This window comes from Urocampus carinirostris, chromosome 3, assembly GCF_059441175.1.
Source record: "Urocampus carinirostris isolate Australia breed hairy pipefish chromosome 3, RoL_Ucar_1.0, whole genome shotgun sequence".
Taxonomy (NCBI): Eukaryota; Metazoa; Chordata; class Actinopteri; order Syngnathiformes; family Syngnathidae; genus Urocampus; species Urocampus carinirostris.
This window is the reverse complement of record NC_142351.1, coordinates 32,190,456-32,212,059: the sequence shown is the minus strand read 5'-3', so window position 1 is coordinate 32,212,059 and position 21,604 is coordinate 32,190,456. Positions and strand designations below refer to the sequence as shown.

At 42.2% G+C, this 21,604-nt stretch overlaps 1 protein-coding gene across 1 annotated transcript in view; it reads right to left on the bottom strand.

The window, feature by feature from the left end:
• Window positions 1-21,604, bottom strand: part of LOC148369471 (dedicator of cytokinesis protein 9-like) — a 72,173-nt gene that overhangs the window by 39,622 nt on the left and 10,947 nt on the right. Inside the window, exons 5-19 of the mRNA XM_088331497.1 lie at window positions 21,496-21,565; window positions 17,408-17,503; window positions 16,905-17,039; window positions 16,330-16,504; window positions 15,777-15,832; window positions 15,444-15,518; window positions 15,215-15,355; window positions 14,444-14,785; window positions 5,465-5,547; window positions 5,184-5,306; window positions 5,016-5,095; window positions 4,740-4,927; window positions 4,172-4,237; window positions 2,027-2,119; window positions 1,778-1,889 (exon numbers count right to left, since the gene is read on the bottom strand). Coding sequence (XP_088187623.1) covers window positions 1,778-1,889; window positions 2,027-2,119; window positions 4,172-4,237; window positions 4,740-4,927; window positions 5,016-5,095; window positions 5,184-5,306; window positions 5,465-5,547; window positions 14,444-14,785; window positions 15,215-15,355; window positions 15,444-15,518; window positions 15,777-15,832; window positions 16,330-16,504; window positions 16,905-17,039; window positions 17,408-17,503; window positions 21,496-21,565 — 1,835 coding nt within the window. The remainder of the gene's footprint in view (window positions 1-1,777; window positions 1,890-2,026; window positions 2,120-4,171; window positions 4,238-4,739; window positions 4,928-5,015; window positions 5,096-5,183; window positions 5,307-5,464; window positions 5,548-14,443; window positions 14,786-15,214; window positions 15,356-15,443; window positions 15,519-15,776; window positions 15,833-16,329; window positions 16,505-16,904; window positions 17,040-17,407; window positions 17,504-21,495; window positions 21,566-21,604) is intronic.

The window sequence follows — 21,604 nt, the reverse complement described above, 5'->3', positions numbered from 1 at the left end:
ACTTGAAACACAATAAGATGACTCATCGCAAAAAAAAAACATTGTTGCAAAGTATTAAGGATTGATAATCACAATATATAACAGAACAACTCTTTAAAATTAAGTGTATTATAGATCTACTTATAACATGCATTCCATGTAGCGTAAATTCCGGACTATAAGCCGCTTCTTTTTTCCCTAACTTTCAACCCTGCGGCTTATTCAGTGATGCGGCCAATTTATGTAATTTTTCTAACGGCCGCTAGCGGCGCTCGAGTGTTGCTACCATTAAATGCCCTGTCAAAGCCATATTATTATTATTCAAGTTTTGAAAACTCTCTCGGTGTACCGTCTTTCTTTATACATATGTGTAACCAATGTATAATATGTATTTGCAACTGTATATTTTTGTAATGTATTTATTTGTATTTATTTTAGACACTTCTTCTGATATGTTTTGTTCGGGTGAACGAAAAATGAGGGCGGAACAAACGCGGGGTGCCGGGTTTAAGTGGGGACCGCTAAGGGTGAGGGACAGACAAGGAAAGAAGAGGGGGGTAAAAAGTTGCATTAAGAAAAAGGAGTTGCGTGAGTAAATGTGTTCATCTGATATATTTTTCCCACCCTTACCTTTGGAAGTATACACTTTTTTCCTTGGATTACTTTCAACGGGACCTGGACTCTGCAGGTCTGCATCAAACCTTAAGTATCGGTATAATTTTCTGTTAATTCTGCCAGCTGTGATTTTTGGACTGTGGACTTTAATGAAGGACATTTAGTTTCAATCGCGGAACTTGAAGTCAGGTTTGGGTTTATTTTGTGTTTGTGTTATATGTTTAAATGTGGGCGCATGCGGCTTATATACAGGTGCGGCTTGTGTATGTACAAAATCGGTTTTCCTCTTAAAATGTGGTGGGTGTGGCTTATAATCAGGTGCGCTCTATAGTCCGGAATTTACGGTATATGACATCGCTGTTTTCCATCTGCCATCAGTATGTACCTGTATTTACCCATCTTCATTTATGCATTATTTGCATTGCGTCGTCTGCTACAAGCCACGTGTACTCCTCTTTCCACGATGCTTTTATTGTACGTAAACGTTTTGTAGCGTCATAAATGTCTTCGGCTTCTTTTGAATCTTTCTTCTGGGGCTAAGGTTTTGGCTTGATTCCTAACCACTTGTCCATTTTCCTGTGTTCTCTGTGCGTCTATATGCAAATGTGCGACCTTATAATGCTCGGGAAAGTCTGTAAGCACGAAGTTATTCGATGCAGGCATCTCATCGGCTGCCGAGTATGCAAATTGCTAAACGAACCGAAATTCCGAAATTTCCAAACCAAAAGAAGATTTTGAAATCGGAATAAAGCAAACTTTTGATTTAAAAAAAATATTTTTCGTTATTTCAGACACTGTGTACAGAGTAAAAATAAATGTATAGACTGGTTTTGCTCAGTAACAACTAGTTATAAAGACAATCTATGTACAACTGGCTCAACCAAGAAGGAAAATTTTGTCAGATCTACAAAAAAGCTTCGAGCTCTCATGATTTGGTGTTAAATCGTGGTCTCAGTTGTAGGTTGCCTCTTATCTGAACTATAAACAAAATATTTTGCTTCACACGATTTATCTCAGGAAATGTATTGCTCCCAATCGTATCTTTCAAATCGGGCCAAACGTTTGCGCGTGAAAAGACAATGAATGAAGTTACAACATATATTTTGCCATCTGAGTATATATCAGTACATTTATGAGGTACATTTGTAGCACTTTAGTAAGTAGTGTTTTGGGAACAGCCTACCTAGGGTCTCCACCACATCTTTCTTCTTCTTGTTGCTGTCACAGCTAACGTGATAAAACGTAAACAGAAGATGGTGCTTTTTGTGCAGTTGGGTTGGTAATTCTATCTTTATCTGTGTTGCAGAAGAGACGGATTTTTTTAAATGTTGGTTTTCATAATATTTCAGGATATACAAGTCGTAACACTCCATCTCGTTACAATACCACATACATTCATATAGTGATAAATTGTGGCTAAAGAAAAGGTCACCTCGTCGTAGAATTCAGGATTCTGTTGGTGGTGCAAAACAGCTGCGTAGGCTTGCTTTGTGAATGGGGAACATCCAGGACGGGCATAGATGCACTGTGAGAAATTTTAGAAAGAAGTACATAAATTCAATAGGTAAAAAGCCAAAAACTCATAGTGAACTTCTCAACAATATACTGTACTTAAGTCTAGTCTGTGAATAGTGAATAGACCTTACTGTTAGAGCGAATTTTACACCGAATGGTCAGGTGTACTTTGTCTCACATTCGCACAATTTAACATATTTTCAGCAAATTTCCGTCGTGCAGTGGTTAGAACATTCGCCTAACTCGCAAGAGGTCCTCGGTTCGGAACTGGGTGGAAACATTTTTTGGGCCTGGAGAGGGATCGGCGCCACCAGGCTGTACTTGCTCAAGACACACCAACAGGAAAAGCTGCCCCTGCAACTCTAGTGGTTAAGGGATACACCCACCCACATTCATACACAGATTGTTGGCTTCTGTATTTGACATTGTGAGGTCTGTTTACAGCAAAATCAGTTTGCTCTGCACTTCATAGTTAGTCGCTGTGGCCAAGTGGATGACTCCAAATTATTTTCGGGAAAATAATGGAATATGAAGACTGGTGGACTTTCCACACAGGCGTACATAAGCACAGGAAACGGGCCCCTTTTTTAGCCTGGGAATTTTCTCCCCAAAGCCGGCCCACTTAGCTATGGAGGAGGAATTTAAATATATGAAACAGCAGCCAGGTCTTTTGGTTTTGGTTGGCTACTTAAAGCATCAAAATCCTCCTAAGCAGAGTACTGGTCTTTGCAACTTTGATGATGACAAAGTCATTGTCCATGGACATGACAATTTCCTTTTCGGTGTACATGAAGTCCTCCACAAGTTCCTGAGATTGTGAGCTTCTTAGCCTAGTTTTCACACATTTTAAAGCAAAGAAGCTCCACTCACATGCAACCTGAGTACAGGAAAGGTTCAACAGGAATTTTATGACATTTCCTTCCTCTACCTCATTTTCCTTGTATTCTTTGGAGTCTTCGAGCCTTTTATTTATGTTTTCTTCCTTTATATTTGTTTCTTCTTTTTCTCTTTCTTTTTGCCTTTTTAAGCTGTATTTGTTCATCTTAAGTAATTTTGTGCATAATGGTACGTAATATTGTTTAATTTATGGATAGAAGCAAGAAAAACAATGTGAAGAGGCTTTTGAGAGCTGAAAGAGTCAACTCTTATGAGTGAGCTTCTACGAGCTTATTTGAGTGAAGGTAACTAGCTAGCCGGTAAAAGGATAGAAAAGAAATTTAACTGCTCAATTCTGCAAACATATTGCACAGCACACTACCAGGGACACACAGATAACAGGCTAAAAGTGAAACATGAGTCAAATGAATGATAAAAGTCCTTTTAACACAATTATTTTTCTTATCCTGGCTTTTTTAGCTCCACCTAGCACCTTTCTGCCCTCCACAACGCATATAATGACTTATTCCTACACCTTAAATGCACTATATGTTAAATACAATTTGTGACTATTTTGGTTGAATGACTTATGACTGTTATAACTTGAACCAAGTGTTGGAAATTTAGCAGAGGCTCACACAACTTGACAAGTAACAATAAGTTGTGTCCGGCGTTGGGACTAGCTCTAACAAAAGAAAAAAGAAAAGGTTTCGGACGATACCCAGAAACTAATTTTTGAGTTGCTTGAAGCCCTAGAGAAAAAATGGATGTGGAGTGCCTTGGCTAAGTGTTCATTTGCAGGCTCTCAAGATTGCTCAAGACAAGGAATTCGAAAGGTTCCACAGGCTGGTATACACATCTTTTACTATTGATTTTATCATGTGGCTATTTTAAAGCAGTTTTAGGGGGTCAGCTTCAATGTGAATATATACGGTGATTTGCGACTGGTAACTTTCTGGGTAACGCACTACTTTTGGGTGTCAGTGATCTAGGGGGTGAAGGAATTTATTTTCAAATGAGGTATCTAGTAACTGTAACTAATTACTCTTTTTTAATACACGCCCAATATTGATGGGGTCTATCTTAATACCCACCCCAAGTTTATAACTTTCGAGTTACTTATGACTTGTACATATGTAAATAACTCCCACCTCTACCTAAAAAGGGTTTCGTTGCGATAACATACCCATAGTGACTCGGCATCCTCTTTGTCGGAGTCCTTGAACTCGATAGAAACTGCAATATTTCTTGCCTGTACAGACACAAATTATATTAGGGAAGGATTATTTCAACAAAAAAATTGGGAACACAATCTCAATGGTTTTTCAAATTGTAGATCCTGCTGACCGGTTCAATCAATTGATTTTTAAACAGAAACTCTCCAGTGTAGTGAAGAGCAAATGTCTAAAGATGAGTATAGTGCAGGAGTCTCCAGGGAAAGCTGAGGTTCCTGCAAAACTTTTGCAAATAATGGCTCATCCGTGCTAGTTCATTGTAATTTTCTAGTGAAATTATTTTATCAGTGGTTGACAGAGTCTATTCAACCCTATGTCCAATTATTAACCTGGTAATAACACGATAAGTTGTTATTCTAGAAATTAACAACTGGTAGATTTTTCCGCTAATTTGTGATAAAAGTAGTTCTCAGCTTGAAAAAGGTTGGAGACCCCTGCTATAGAGGATAGATGATTGAAATTATTCTAAAGCTTTCAAGTCAGGAAAATACTGCAAATATTTATGTTTACCCAACATACCTTAGCAAAAGATTTCTGAGCATCATATTTGAGGTGCTTTGGATATACGTAAAGGTGGTTTTTGTAGCTCATAAAGGGTTGGGAACACTTGGCAATGATGGGAACAAATTCTTCCACTTCCAAAGCTGTGCTGCTCGATCCATTAAGCTCAAAATTCTTCAATGGGATATAGGAAGACGTGAGGCAATCTGCAAAAGACAGCTCAGTATAATTTTGCTTTTGTGAGCATTAAATAGTTTTTTGTTTTTTAAATGCAACATTTTTTAGGAAATTTACTGGTCACATCCGGGGACAGACAATCAATTGTTACATCCAGATTCCCTAACAGCACCGGAAGTTTAGCCATTTTCTCTGGTCTGTTGACGGAATATAATATAATATTTTAAAAGAACAGCAGTGACAATTGTTTGCAGGGATATCAACACAAAATAGTGGAAACCTTACCTTCTAAAGTCAGCAAGAAGTTTAAACATGTCCTCATCCGACAACTTGCAGCTGTCTTGACGGTAAAGGGCTGAAAAGCAAGCATTTTGGTCCAAAGTTCCTGACGCATCTTTGAAAACAGGCCTATGGGAATACAAAATGGACCTGGGGTAGAAAGTCAGTCTTCAAACATAATTTTCCGAGAAGAAAGTAACACTTGTGGTAATGAAATTACTGTGTCCCACAGCAGGATGCAAAAATCAAGAACAAGCATAAAAAATCGTCATGTGTGAAAAAAATACCTTGCAGACCAGGCAAAAGGCATCCGGTACTGACCCAATCTGCTGCAGGCCGTCTTGGCATTCTTAAGCACTTTTTGAGCAATCTAAACAGATAATTATTTTTCTTAAAAAACATAATAAAAAAAAGAAAAATTAAGGAAATAGATATGAACAGTGTTGGGAGTAACGCGTTACAAAGGAACACGTTCCTGGAACGCAGCTACTTTTCTCGGTAAGGGCCCGGTCACACAGCCTTTTGCGTCTGTGTCGCGGGTAAAATTTGGAGATTTTTTTTTGGCCCGTGGTTGCCTGCGGTAGAAAATGCGCAATATTGGCCAACCCTCTGTTCATCCGTGGTATGCCCGCAAAACAGACGCCGGCAACTGTTCCGCTTCCTCATCGCGTCAGTTCCACGTCCTTTCCGCGTGTGGACCACGAGCATAAAAGCTGCCGAGCCGATCTGTAGAAATCATAACCGCTCAAGACACAGTACCGTGAAGATCAAGATTTCAAGCTATGGCACCGAAGAAGAAGCCAATATGTTATTATTGTAATAGTTTTTCATTTTTATTTTATTATCTTGTTATGAAATGAAAAGAAATGTCAAGAAATAAAAATGGATTAAGACGAGGTCACTATGGTGTCGGGGATTCATGTTCACCCCTTGACGTCTCGAGCACAACTGACGTGTGCTTGGCAAATCGCGCTGTATATACGCGGAGAAAGGGGTTTGACCGTCACACGCGTTACACACGCTAATTCAAGTGATAACACCGCGATACAGGCGCAGAACAAACGTGCTATGACCGTGCTCCACCCGCGATTACCCGCTAAAATTTTGCGTCCTACCCGCGTGTAACCACGCCCTGGCCGCAGCCGTAGCACGTTGTTCCGCGTCTGTACCGCGTCATTACCTCGTTTGTACCACGTTTGCCGCCCGCGGTTACCCATGGTCTAAAGTTTTGAGCAGCGCAAAACTTTTTCGCGCGGCCAACCGCGTGTAAATTTCTTGCCGCGTGTAAAGCACGGCTGTATCTCGTCTGTATCGCGATCTCAAAGCGTCCAACTGCGTCTGCTTCACGGGCAGGTATATACTCACTTCCAAGCTGTGTATACAACCTTAAGATAAAATACTGAAAGAGGGTCAGTTTATATGCTCACATTTGATTGTGCGTCACCAGTAGTAATTGGTAGGCAGCACGTGGGGAGAGGTCATGGCTTACACAGGAACAAAAATCTAACATCTAATAAACGGGGCAAATGTAAGAAAACGATTTACCATAAAAGAGTGCTAGTCAAGTCAAGTCAAGTCATTTTTATTTGTATAGCCCTAAATCACGAAGAGTCTCAAAGGGCTTCACAGATTGTTACACTATATTACACAGACTATTTTCAACCGACAAGAGGAGTAGGTTATTCGTATGCAATGGAGTAGAGGTGAGTTTTAAGTTTAGATTTAAACATTTCCACTGAGGTTGCAGATCGTATCTCAGGGGGAAGAGCATTCCACAGCACCGGTGCCCGGATGGAGAACGCTCTCGAACCAGCAGAAGACTTCTTTGCTCTTGGGATCACCAGAAGACCGGCACTCTCAGATCGTAAGCTTCGGACCGGGACATAGTGGCAAATCAGATCTGAAAGATAAGAGGGAGCAAGTCCATGTATGATTTTGTACAGTACTAAGAGAACTTTGAAGTCACATCTTTGGCTAACTGGGAGCCAATGCAGGTTAGCCAAAATCGGTGTTATGTGATCGTACTTTTTTGTCCTAGTTAAAAGCCTCGCTGCGGCATTTTGTACTAGCTGAAGAGACTTGATTCTGGACTTCGGGAGACCGGAAAGTAGTGCATTACAGTAGTCGAGACGGGAGGTAACAAATGCATGAATTATTGTTTCCGCATCAGACTGAGACAGTATAGAACGGATTTTAGCAATGTTGCGAAGATGGAAGAAGGCAGTTCTAGTAATTTGCTTTACATGCATCTCAAAGGATAGATCAGGGTCAAATATGACACCTAAATTTTTAACTGAGTCACTCTGTGTGATGTGACATTTGTCAATGTTCACAGCAGTTTTTGAGAATAAGTCACGGCATTGAGAAGGACCAATGACTAACATTTCGGTCTTTTCAGAGTTAAGACGCAAGAAATTGAGTGACATCCACTCTTTTATCTCAGTGAGACAGGCCTCCAAATTTCCACAGTTTAGTGTGGAAGATTCCTCCAACGGAAGATATAGTTGAGTGTCGTCTGCGTAGCAGTGGAAGCTGATATTGTACTTGCGATAATATCACCTAATGAAAGCATGTAAATGTTGAAAAGTAGGGGGCCGAGCACTGAACCCTGCGGAACACCACAGGTAACATTAAAGGGCTCAGATGTCGTTTCACCATATTTCACACAGTGCGTCCTATCTGAGAGGTAGGATCTGAACCACGAGAGGACGGTTCCTGAGAGACCAATCCATTTTTCCAACCGTTCTAGTAGGATATTGTGGCGCACTGTGTCAAAAGCAGCACTAAGATCCAGCAGCAGCAAAAGTGATGAAGCGCCAGAATCCATTGACATTAGGAGATCATTTGTTACCTTTATCAGAGCTGTCTCAGTAGAGTGGTTAGCCCTGAATCCTGATTGCATGGATTCAAAAAAGAGTGCTGAATTTTTTGCAATACACAATATCCGGGTGAAAAAGGTTAATCTTATTGGACATTTTACAAGCAAGGTGTCATCAGCTGGGATCGAAGTGAGAACTGGAAGGAAGTGAAAAGTTGAGACAAAAGTAGTGACATAGGGTGTTACCCTAACCATAACGCCTGAGGCAGAAGGCACTGGTAGTCTTGGCAACTAGGAGAGCAGGCCTGGGCTACCTCCTCCAAACTCAAGTGAGCCAAGCCCGGGGAAAGGAGAGACACTAGCTGCTCCAGGAAGGTGTGTAGAAAGAGTGGGTGATTAGGGTGGTTGGGCTCCACCAGAAGGGGGAATGGACAAGGTTGGAGAATGTCATGGAGGCAGACTTCCTCCATGTGAAGGGGAAGAGCGAGACACCCTACTATCCCTGCTGCTCTGGAAGAGGCTTCTTGGAACATCTCCTCAGCAGCTGCACAAAGTCCATGCCTGATGGTTTCTTTCCCTGGCGCCATGACGAGGTTCTGAAAGCAGTTGCTGAGAGCATAGCCCGTGCAATCAGCCAGTAAACACTATCAAGCCTAGAGCAAAGCAGTTCCTTCATCAATGCAGTGTCAGACAGGACGAAAGGAAGACTAAGATCACTTGCGCTCGTTTCTTGGTTTTATTGAAGGGAAGGAAATGACAAGGTGGGATTCTTCAATCCGTTGGTTGGCGGATTGACAGAAATTGACAGGCGGGTTAAGGCTTGGCGGGAATGGTCGCGGACAGGCGTAATCGTAGTGTTCGGAAAATAGTTCAGGAGTCATAAGGGCAGGGCAGATTACAGAAACGGGTGGGCAACGGAGCTCAATCAGAAGACAACAGGGAGCAGTCAAAGAGTCAGAGGTACGGGCTTACTGAGCTGAAGGCAACAGGTAGCATGAGTACAATCAGACAAAGTGTTACCGGAAGCTGGGGATTTAAATGTACAGGGTGCGCCAATCAGCTGTCCTGGCTGTTGGCACCAAAACCTGAGAACAGGTGTTCCCAATACATGTGATTGTGACATGCAGTAAAGAGACCTCAGGCATGTCCATAGATAACAACAGGTCTCCTCCACATTGCTTCTGATAGACAGTTACAAGTCAACCTGGGAAAAATCCTTAAGTTAACCCATCACAATAATTTCCTAAGATGGCGGCGCGCGCGAGTGCAGCAGCTTCAGGCTCTCCAGTTAGTATTTTTGCTTTCAGTGTTCTTTTATCTCTCATCTTTTCCTTGATAAATACATGCTCGGCAACAAATACCCTCAGTCGCCAGGAACTTATTAACCTGGGACTAAGATTAAACTTTGCTTTCACGACTACAATAACATCTACAACATCCCGGGGGATATACAGAGACCACTGGGTGATCTGCCTGTGAAAACGACAGAGACGGTGGAGGGAGCGAAAGCAAAGGCGAGGCTGCCGGTCGGGCCCAGCGGCTAGGCTAAGAAGGCTACCACACAGACCAGCGCTTCCGAGCATGTTCCCGACCAATGCAAAATCCATCGTTCACAAAATCAGTGAATTTAAGCTGCGGATCGCTACCAAAAGCTTCGTACGAAAATGCAGTATTTTTGTGATCACGGAGTCTTGGCTTCATCCGCGGATCCCGACGGTGCAGTCCAACTAGCAGGACGCTCGCTACACCGGCATGACCGAGACGAAGACTCCGGTAAAAACGGGTGGGGGACTATGCGCTTACGTGCATAACGCGTGGTGCCATAACAGCAGAATCATTGACACACACTGCTCACAGGATATAGAGTTTCTAGCCGTAATGTATAGACCCTTCTATCTACCAAGAGAGCTAACTGTGGTCATTGTGATTGCTGTTTGCGTTCCACCGGATACTAACGTTAGCATAGTGCTAAATCTCCTGCTCGCTGCTATCAATAAATAGCAGCTTGCACACCCCGACAGAGCTTTTATCGTCGCCGGCGACTTTAATCAGGCATGTTTAAGGACTGTACTTCCCAAATTTATTCAATACGTAGACTGGACTGGGGGAAAAAACACTGGACCTTGTGTACAGTAACATAAAAAATGCATACAGAGCTCCACCCTTCCCCACGTAGCTGGATCCAATCATCTCTGTCTGTCCCTCACCCCCTCATACACCCCCATCCGGAGAAAAACAAAGCCTGCAACAAGGACAATACAAACATGGCCTGAGGGGGCTCTCTCTCAGCTACAGGACTGTTTTCACCGGACTTGCTGGGAAGTATTTGAACATCATGACCTCCAGGAATTCACTGACACTGTATTATCGTATATTCGACACTGTATGGAAAACGTCACAGTAAATTAAAAAAAATCAGGGTCTACCCAAACCAAAAATCCTGGATGTCCTGTGGGTTGCGCACCCTCCTCAAACACAGCAACACCGCCTGCAGGACAAGGAACGCAACCTCCACGTGGTGTCCTGTGGACGGCCTCATGGCCGACGAATGCGTCTCCCACCCGCTACCGAACGCTTCGGTACAAGTTACCCAAAGCTGACCTCATCCGCTTTCGGAGCGGCCAATTCGCGGACCTCGTGACTACAACCGAAGCGTTCCATGTCGTTCCTAAAGATAATCTTTAGACGACTTGAAGCGATCTAACAACAACAACAGCAACACCGCCTTCAGGTCTGGCGACAAGGCTCTTTACAGCATGGCCAGGGCTGACCTGAAGAGAGGCATTGAGGATGCAAAGGCAGCCTACATGAGGAGGATCGAGCACCTGTTCGCTGGAAATGACTCGAGGAGGATGTGGCAGGGTCTACAACACATCACAAACTTCACAGGCAACAACCTGTCAACTGTTGGGGCTGATGCTTTACTAGCTGCGGATCTTAATTAGTTCTTTGCTCGCAAACAGTCACACCACACCCACCAACAACCAGCAGTAACACACTGACACTTCAGGAGCATGAAGTAAGGCGTGTGCTGAAAACTGTTAACCCCAGGAAGGCAGCTGGCCCGGATGAAGTACCAGGCAGGGTACTCAGGGACTGTGCCGATCCGCTGGCTGGGGTTTTCACCACCATCTTCAACCAGTCCCTGTCGCAGGCTACCGTCCCACCCTGTTTCAAAACCTCCACCATCATTCCCATCCCCAAGAGGTCAGCAGTGGAAAGCCTCAACGACTACAGGCCTGTCGCACTTACGCCTGTGGTCATGAAGTTCTTTGAGGGTTTGGTGTCTCAGCACATCAAGGACACCCTGCCACCCACACTGGACCCCCACCACTTTGCCCATGGGCAAACCGCTCCACTGACGACGCCATAAACACAGCACTTCACACCGCGCTGAGACACCTGGACCACCGGGGGAGCTACGTCAGAATGCTCTATCTGGACTTCAGCTCAGCCTTCAATACCATTATCCCGGGGATCCTGGTGGAGAAACTCTCTCACCTAGGACTCTCTTCCTCCATCTGCCACTGGATAATGGACTTCCTTTTAAACCGCCCACAGTCCGTGAAACTCTGCAACCACATCTCTCCCACCCTAACACTGAGCACTGGCTCCCCCCAAGGATGTGTACTGAGCCCCCTGCTTTTCACCCTCTACAACTCCGACTTCTCACCGACCCACCTCACAAACACAATCGTTAAGTACGCCGACGATACTACCATGGTCGGCATCGTCTCTGAAGGGGACGAGGCGGCGTACAGGGATGAGGTGTAGTCACTGACAAAGTGGTGTTTGAAAAACCACCTCATACTGAACAGCACAAATACAAAAGAACTCATACCCGACTTCAGGAGGAAAGGCAGGAACCCAGCACCACTCATTAAAAAAGGCGACTGTGTAGAGAGAGTCCACTATTTCAAGTTCCTGGGTGAGATAGATAGATAGATAGATAGATAGATAGATAGATAGATAGATAGATAGATAGATAGATAGATAGATAGATAGATAGATAGATAGATAGATAGATAGATAGATAGATAGATAGATAGATAGATAGATAGATAGATAGATAGATAGATAGATAGATAGATAGATAGATAGATAGATAGATAGATAGATAGATAGATAGATAGATAGATAGATAGATAGATAGATAGATAGATAGATAGATAGATAGATAGATAGATAGATAGATAGATAGATAGATAGATAGATAGATAGATAGATAGATAGATAGATAGATAGATAGATAGATAGCTTTCCTCAGCAGTTTATTAAGATGAGAGGCATCCTTTTTTTGGGCGCTGCCTCCCCAACACGCTGCCGCAGAGGGCGTTTGCCACAACAGTCTCATAGAACATTTGTAGGAGCTTTTTGCAGATGTTGAAGGACGCCAGCCTTCAGAGGAAGTACAGTCGGCTTTGACCTTTCCTGCATAGAGCTTCTGTGTTGGCAGTCCAGTCCAGTTTATTGTCCAGCTGCACACCCAGGTATTTGTAGGTCTGGACAAATTCCACACATTATCCTTGTCCTAAAACGGGTGAGTTTTAGTTCTCCTGAAGTCCACCACCATCTCACTGGCCTTGGTTGTGTTAGGGTGCAGGTGGTTAGTGTCACTCCATTGGACAAAGTCCTGAATCAATTTCCTGTACTCCTCCTTCTGCCCACTTCTTATGCATCCCACGATAGCAGTGTCATCAGCAAACTTCTGCATGTGGCAGGACTCAGAGTTGTACATCCCCGATGACCACTCCTGGTCTGCAAACACCAGAGCGGTGGTAGGGAAGGCCCACCAGCGACTCAATTTCCTGAGAGTGGTCAGGAAAAATCATCTAAAACAGCAGCTGCCAGTGTCCTTTTACAGAGCCACAGTGGAGAGCATTCTGACATACTGCATTACGGTGCGGCATGCTGGGTGCACGGCAGCAGACAGGAAAACACTTCAGGGGATCATCAACACAGCCCAGAGAATCGTTGGTTGCCCTCTACCCAGTCTGGAGGACATTGCCTGCTCTCGCTACCTCAGCAGAGCAGAAAACATCATTAAGGACTTTTCTCACCCCGGCCACCACCTCTTTGACCTGCTGCCTTCCGGCAGACGCTACGGGTCACACAAAACAAAAACAAACGGACTCAGAGATTTTCTTCCCCAGAGCCATCACCACCCTTAACACACCGCAAAAAAAAATGAAACTCTTGCTTACACACTACCTCATACAGATATAAAATTGTATTCATGCCTACAATATGTTCAACCCATTTTGTAACAATGATAACAAAGGTGTATTTTATTCTATTCTAACATCTCTATGACCATACATAATCATAGCAGCTGAGGATTCAAAACATCTGCTCATGCTGGAACTCGCAGTACCCTGGGAAGAGATTATTGAGGAAACCAAGTAAAGGAAACGAGCGAAGTACCAGGAAATGGTGAAGGAGTGCACGGGCAGGGTCTGGAAGATCTTTTATGAGCTAGACAATCCTTTTACAAATTCATAGGACAGTTATGAGTGAACGGGGGCAGCCAAAAATAAGGCAATTTAATTAGCAAGTAAGGCCAGAGAGAAAGGCTCAAAAGGGCAGATCTGTGAAATGCTACTGGGTTGCAGGCCGAGGCGTGATCAACCTCGCCTGGGTCACCTGGGAGGTAGTGTCTGATGTTGTGATACCAGAAACACTTGATGAACCTAGGATACATCATTGAAGATGTATCCCATTTGTGTCCAGGTGGTGTTTCTTTCAAATAACACAGACATACCGAAAGAAATGTTCAAGTTGTTTGAAGATAATTGAAAAATGCATATGGAGTTTCTCTGCTGTGTTAGCTTGCAAGGTGTCAAAATGTTTTAAGCCAAAAAATATGAAAGGTTCTTCACCCCACAGGTTACTGTACACGTTTTATTTTATTCATTTTATTATGTTGGTATTTTTATCCAGTTTTAGGGAGAGAACCGCAGGGTCGAGACCGTTCACCATTTGGGCCCCATACTGTGGAATTCTCTTCCCTCTGAGACTTGATCGATAACCTCAGTGAAACTGTTTAAATCCAGGCTTAAAACACACTTGTATTCTACAGCTTTTAAATGACCTATGTTTCATGTTGACGATGTCTGTGTATTATTTATTATTGCAACATCCATTGGAGCCTGGTCATCCTTAATGGAGGATTACCCCATGAGCAGTCATTCCTTCATTTTCCTCATGCTTAGGTTTTGAGTTTTTCCTTGCCCTCATGTAGTTTTTAGATCAGGGGATGGTGTAAGTCTGTAGTCTGTAATAATCTGTGGTTTGTGCAGCCCTTTGAGACATCTTGTGATTAAGGGCTATCCAAATAAACATGACTTGACTTGACTTGGCTTAAAAAAGGTAGTTACTTGTTCCTTTTTGTTTTTTAGTAACGCGCCCAACACTGGATGTGAATATGCGTTTGTTGTCTAGTTGGCACCTTTGACGAGTCCGAGCTCTTTGTGTAGGGTTCAGTGCAATGGGTGATACCACCTTGGAGGACTTTCTCAATTCTTGCCACCAGGAAGATCTCAGGATGGGGGCATGTGACTGAAAACACCCCCTGTTTGGGGTATTTTAGAGATATTTCCGGAAAGCTGCTGGCCAGCCTCTGTGTAGCAAAGCCGTCCTCACCCTTGCACCCACGATTGTGTAAGTCTTGGTGACAAGCAGATGTCATTTGTCGGACCAATGGATGATTGAGATCAACATGAAAATCCGCTGAGATTTTCCTGCTGTTTTGAACGTCAAAGAGTGCCAGAACTACGTAGAAAGGTTCAACCTTCAATGGAAAAAAAGAAAACCTTGATTGAAACCTTAAAAAAAAGAAATATCTTTTTGCTTTTATAGTGCCTTGCAAAATTATAGCCAGTGTCTTATTTTTTCGTCCGCCTCTGATGTCGCTTTGATAGCTTCACTTTGGCCGCGGATTTCCAGGTCAACCAGTAACTGTGATAAAACTTGCGACAAAGCCTCTGCAGCCCACCTTCACATACTTACAAAGACATGTTGCTGTGGTCGCAGCAAATGGAGCTTGATCAAAGTAATAACTCAATATTTTTGCGATACCTTCTTTTATTTTTTTTTATTCATTAGCACCATAAAAATATTTAATATCTATAAGTTGGAAGCCAAAAATATGGCTATATTTCAAAAAGGCGTGGGGAGCGGGGGGGGATATTTCTGCAAGGCACTGCATAAGAGAACATACGTTTGTGGTGGGTCCATCTTCATTTTCTGCAATGCAGCACTGCAAGTTGAATGACAAGTCATGACAGCTCACTAAGATTCTCTTCCCAAATTTCTCTTCAAATTGATGCACATCTGGCTCAATTCTCGTGAAATCCAGTTTCTGAGAATAGAAAGTACCCTTTATTGTCAGAGTGCTAGGACGGGCATAAAGCCAGACAAGGACACACCATTTGGATTTTGCACATTACCTGTGTGTCAGGGTCCAACGTAAACAACTTCATTCTGGCTTCACTCTTCATTTTTAAGTCATTATCTCTGGCCATCTACAAAGCAAGCGAAACCGCTGTCACAAAACTCATCTGCAAGATGGATTAAAATTGTTTGTGCCTCCATTGCAGTGATTAACTTTTCAATTTAATGATTGTCATTGCTTCATTATTCTTGCAATGGGAAGTTTTTATCACTATTTCCATTGCTTTATAATATAATGACAAATTGTTTGAGAGAGTGTCTTAGGAGGGAAAAGATCTCAAAATAAAGTTCCACGTGGTAGATGGAGTGAGAAAACTAGTTCAACAGACCTGAAAACTGTCTTGAAAAATTGTAGTGGAGAGACTGGCTTTTCCATCACCCTCATCTGGGGAAGATATATATATGAATAATTAAAAACTTCTGAGTTACAAACTACTCACACCAGGCCCTTTAAGGACAGCTATGACTTTGATGTGGCTTTCGATGAAAATTTGCTAGACATCTCTGTTCTAAATGGATGGATGGACATTATAATTTTCCATCCATCCATGATCTGCACCGCTTATCCTCAGTAGAGTTGCGGGGGTGCCAGAGCTCATCCCAGCCATCTTCATACAGTGGGCAGAGACACCATGAACTGGTTGCCAGCCAGTCGCAGGGCACATAGAGACAGACAAATCACGCGCTCATTCACACCTCGGGACAATTTGGACCGGCCAATTAACCTTGGAATGTGGGAGGAGGCTGGTAGCAGGATTGGATCCCATGACCTCAGACCTGTGCAGCGGATGCTCTTACCACTCAGCCTCCTTGCCACCCTCATTATAGTTTTATGTTGTGAAAATGAATGCAAGTCCTCACAAATATGTTTAAAAAACATACCATCCTGTAAGTCCTCTTGATGTTTCTCTTGCACTGTCAGTTCAAAGTTGCTGTTGAGAATTTTTTTAAGAGTACTAAGCCATTCTTCCATCTCCAATTCATTCTCTGCAGCCAGCAAAAATGTGGTCCTATCCTGCATTTTTAGCTCAAAGCCAAACCTCTTTACTTTGTTGTTCTAGAAAAAATACGGTAAGAAAGAATTATAACTTGTTTTGACAAATTCAAAAATATTAATTCAAATATATATCGACAACTTTTGTTATGAGTGTTAAAACTGCAATAATAAATCACAAACGTGATCAATAGAAATAGCATCTGACAAGAAAGGTTGTGATAGGAGCATTTTTAAGAAAGAATGTGCATTCTGTATATGGTTAGGTGTGGAGCATATTGTAAAGTAATTTGAAGGTCTTCAGTGACTTGAAAGGTGCTATATAAATTCAGAACATTTATTTAACAATTGTTTTTAGAAATATTTCAACATTTTTCCACATAGAGACCTTAATTTATCTTTTTACATTACGTACGTTGTGATCAGCAAAATGTGTTTGTGTGTGCAATCCTTCACTATTAACCTGAACAACTCCTATGCACGAATCAAGGAAGATGGTCCCTTTGGGTTCCTTGGAGATCTTTTCGTCCTTGTAGAAATTCAAGTTATACGATCCATCACCGAGCTGAGCCAGATGAAAATATCTCCTTTTGAAAGACTACAATGACAATGTGTTGTTAATTAAGGAGCCGTAAGAGAGTTTAACAAATATTATCATATTTAACTCAAGGGAACAGGTTGTGCTGTTTTATTTTAGCTTCATTCTCCATTAACCTTTACCGTGGCCTTATTAAGGACAACTTAAGTTCTGAAATTGAGCGTCAGTGTTGAAATGATTTTTTTCAAGCAATATTGGAGGCCAGGAAAATTATTTATATGGACTTTAATAAGATCACAATAAAAGCACAACCTGAACTCTTTAAGGTCAGAATGCCTAACATTTACCGACTCTGGAATGAGTAATATAAAAGTTATATAGCAATTATATGCTCGGAGTAGAGAATATTGTTGTGGTACTGTACTTACCCTCATAGTAACACTGATTGCACTGTTCACATTGCCCTTGTACAGCCAACCATGTTTTGAAACGCCACCTTTTTGAGACCCAAGTAAATCGCTGTCCTAAGAAAACACATAATGGCATTTAAAACAATGTAGTAAGTAGTATCCTAAAGCAAGAAATGATGGGCTACATAGTTTTTCTATTCATATACCAGCACACTCTTATGTGTGCTATTGTTGCACACTTCAGGGGAATAATTATCAGTCAGTTGTACGTTGGTTGTTACCCTTTTTATTCCTATTCTTTCGCATCAGCTTTGTTTACATTTGTCATTTGTGTTGCACGCTCTCTCATTTATTCATGCCTGATCACAAAAACATTACTTAATGTCCAGAAACTTTGCAAAACTAACACAAAAGTGCTAAACAATTAAAGTGCAACAAACAAAACATTAACAGAAAATATGAACATATATATGTAAAAACATGGAAATAGATTAATAATTCAATTACATGCCTGGGGCGTGTACCCTCTTTCAAGCATCCATTCAACATACATCCATTCACCTCAATCTCATGGGTCTCACATTGTTTTCCATTCACATTCAGTTACTGAACACATATTTTGAATGTGGTTATAAGGTGCTACTCAAACTTTTAAAAAGCTTAATCTATTAAAAAAACATCAAATTTTAATTTTCTGAAGTTGGACTTGTCTTGGAAATTGATTTTTCTTGAATTTGCCTTGTCTGATCTGTGCATATGCACGCGTGACGTGTATGCTGAGTATGTTAAGAACAAAAGGTAAACAGAGTTACGATCCCAGAAAAGTGCCTCATTTTGTCTTCATTTAAATTCATTCTGATATTTAAGAGGACATCACAAGGTGTCCGAAGAAAGTGAACTATTAGTAGGAAGAGAGAAGAGTGACAGGAGGTTTTCAACAGTTATTTTTTGAAGAGTCAAGTGCATCACCATGGCAACTCTTACTGTTCGAGGCTAACTTTGGGAAGCTTAGCAGGTACATTGACCACGAGCGAGCAGTTTTTTTGCCAGGATCGAAGCTGAGTTGCAGGACAAGCTAAGTGACTGCCATTGTAGCGCAATCCTAGTGAGATTAGGTGGAGAGAATTTGCTTAGCAGAGCAGAGCAGTGGCCACCAAATTAGGCCTGATCAAACGCCTGAATGAAGTCAGTGCTTTCAGTGAAATAGGAAGATTAAAGAGAGATCCTGTTAAAATTGTACTAAAAGGAGTGACCACACCATGACGAGTCACCTTTCCACTGTTGCCTAAAGTGGAGCATGAACTAAGGTGAATCGTCACTGTGCATCATTGAAATAGTAGCCAACACAATGGTGTGCACCCTGAAGAATAACAAGCCCTGAATATGTGTCGATTTGAAGAGGCTGTACAGAAGTGTGAAACGTGAAAAGTTCATACTGCCAAGGATGGATGCCCTTCTCCCTAAGCTAGCAGGGAGCACGATATTTTCCAGCCAGAATGCCGCCAGCAGCTTCTCGCAAATCCAACTAGAAGAGGACAGTGCCCTGTTAACCAATTAATCAACCCACTGGGTAGATACTGCTTTAAAAGGCTGCCTTTTGGCATCACTTCTGCGCCCGAAATATACCAGAGAAAGAAAACAAAACTGCTAGAAGGACATGAAGGCGTGACGTGTACATGGATGACATCCTAGTTTTTGGAGAAACCCAACAGGTGCATCAAGAGAAGCTTAGTCGGGTTATGGAAACCATAAAACAATCAAGTGAAACAAAAACAAATGCAAAATATATCAACCTCAGTTTGACTTTTTGGGCCAGGTAGTAAGCAAAGACGGAATCAAGCCACAGCAAGAGTTCCTGCTATCAGACACATGAGTCTATGCACAAACATCTGAAAACTCAAGAGGTTTTTGGGAATGGTTACCTAAAGAAGGTGCTACTTGCTAAACCTGTCATCTTGTCTTCAGCCATTGAATGACCTGATAAAGTCTAACAGGTAGTGGATATGGGGTACTTAACAAGGCTGAGCATTCACTGAGGTTAAATCGCTAATTTCATTGGCTCCAGCTTTGGCCATAAGCAATTGGCGAAATTGCTAAACTTGAAATAGCTGGGTATGAAAGCCCTCTATCCGAAACGTCTCTTAATTAGGCTGTTGAAGTTCAACCCAATAGCAGTGTATGTCCCGGAAAAAAACCTCATTGCAGTCAACGCACTGTCGAGACACCTGTTAAAGAACACAGAAACCGACAGCCTGGAAAAGGAGATCCTGACATATGCCAAGGCCGTAGAGGAGAACGTAGAAGTCAGGAGGCCCGTCTTTCAACAAATCAAAAAGCAAACACAGATGGACAATGAACTGCAGTGGGTCCTCATCCATATCAAGAACAGTTGGCAAAACCAAATCAAGAATGTAGCTACGCTGGCAAAGCCGTACTTCTATAAGCGTGGAGCATTAAGTGGGCTAAATGGAGTACTGAGACATGGCAACAAGATCATTGTTCCATGCGCGAAGACATGACCCAAAAGATTTACCAGGGTCACCAGGGGTCAACAAAATGTAGACAGCGCTAAAACAATGCCGTCTGGAGGCCAAGTATAGGAACTGATGTAAAAGAACTTATACATGTCATCGCTGCAACATCAACGAACCTAGTTAACAGCGAAAACGATTAATCACCACACCACTGCCAGAACTGCCTTGGCAAATGATTGCTGCCGACCTTTGTGAATATAAAAGCAAACACTACTTTGTTATAATAGACTACTATCAAGGTGATTGGAGATTCTCAACCTGATGAATACAACCTATAAAACAGTCATTTCAAGGATGAAAATCACCTCAAGTCGCCGGGCAGTGCCTTCAGAGTTCAGAACGGACAACAGGCCCAAGTTCTCTGAAGACCTAGTCAAAAAGTTTGCTGCAAAATTCAATTTCCATCTTGTCCCGTTTAGTTCGTTCTTACCCCAGTCTAACAGCATGTCATAAAGGGTGGTTCAGTCAGCTTAAGCCATTCTCGGGCAGTATGACCTTCTTGTGGCACTTACATGCTGAGCCCACAAAAAAAAAACCCCGCCAAGCGGATGATTGGTCGATACATGCGTACAACGTTGCAAACCTTAGAAGAAAACCTGAAACTTGCTTGGCCTTACTTTAAAAAGATTAAGATAAATGACCAACATGCCAAGCCCAACTACAAGAAGTCCTAAAACCGCAGGTATTCAGCAAGGCTGGACCGCTACTCAACTGTGGCGATCAAGTACGACTCAAGATCAACGGAGAGAGATCAAAGCTGTGGTGAAGCGTAAGGAAGCAGCGCCGCGGTTGTACACACTTCAAACCGGCCGAGGTGGCACAAAAAAAGTCCGAGGAACATCCTGTGGCTCAACAGAGAGACCTCAGCAGGGCCACCATCAGAGCCACCGGAAACAGCTCACCTTGATCTGGTGTTCATGAAACGACTGTAGAGCACTTCAGCAGCCAAGCCTGGAGGTCCTGTTGTCACCAAATTTGGATGTGATAAAGCCTAACAGGCGCTATTTTAGTTAGGTATTATAGATGGATGGTTTTGGAGTCTACCCACTCCCCTTTGTCAGGTTTTACACTGTTTAATAATGTTTACAGCTGCTAGAATGCATTCTTTACATTTGTGTCATTGCATTTTATGGTTTTGATTGCCAAATTTAAGAAAAAGAGCATTTCAACTCACATGTTTATTTGGACTGAATGTAAATCAATGCAGAAGTTATTAGTTGACACTTCACCTGACACATTTGGCAACGTAAGATTAACATTTTTGCATGTGACTTTCAGTTTTTTTCATATATAGAACTATTAGTTGTTGAAAAGAAAAAAATTGACATTGGAGTTCCTCTGTTAAGAGGAAAGGTGACATGGAAAGTGATGTTTTATTAAACGTGCCTTGTTTGATCTGTGATGTGTACGTTGAGTAAATGTAATTGTAAATTTATACAGGGGTTTTCGAGTAACTGAAGACCTCTCAAAGCGCTCTACAATTTGCCTCACACTTTCCCTTTTTACACACACTAACTAACCGAATAGCAGTGATAAACAAACAGTTACGATCCCAGTAAAGTATGTCATTACCTCATTGTTTTCCACATCTTGATCCACCTCAAATTGGTGAGTGATCAGCTTCTCGGGCCTTAGAACCTTACTGAAACCAAAATTATAGTACAACTAGTTTGTATCAGTA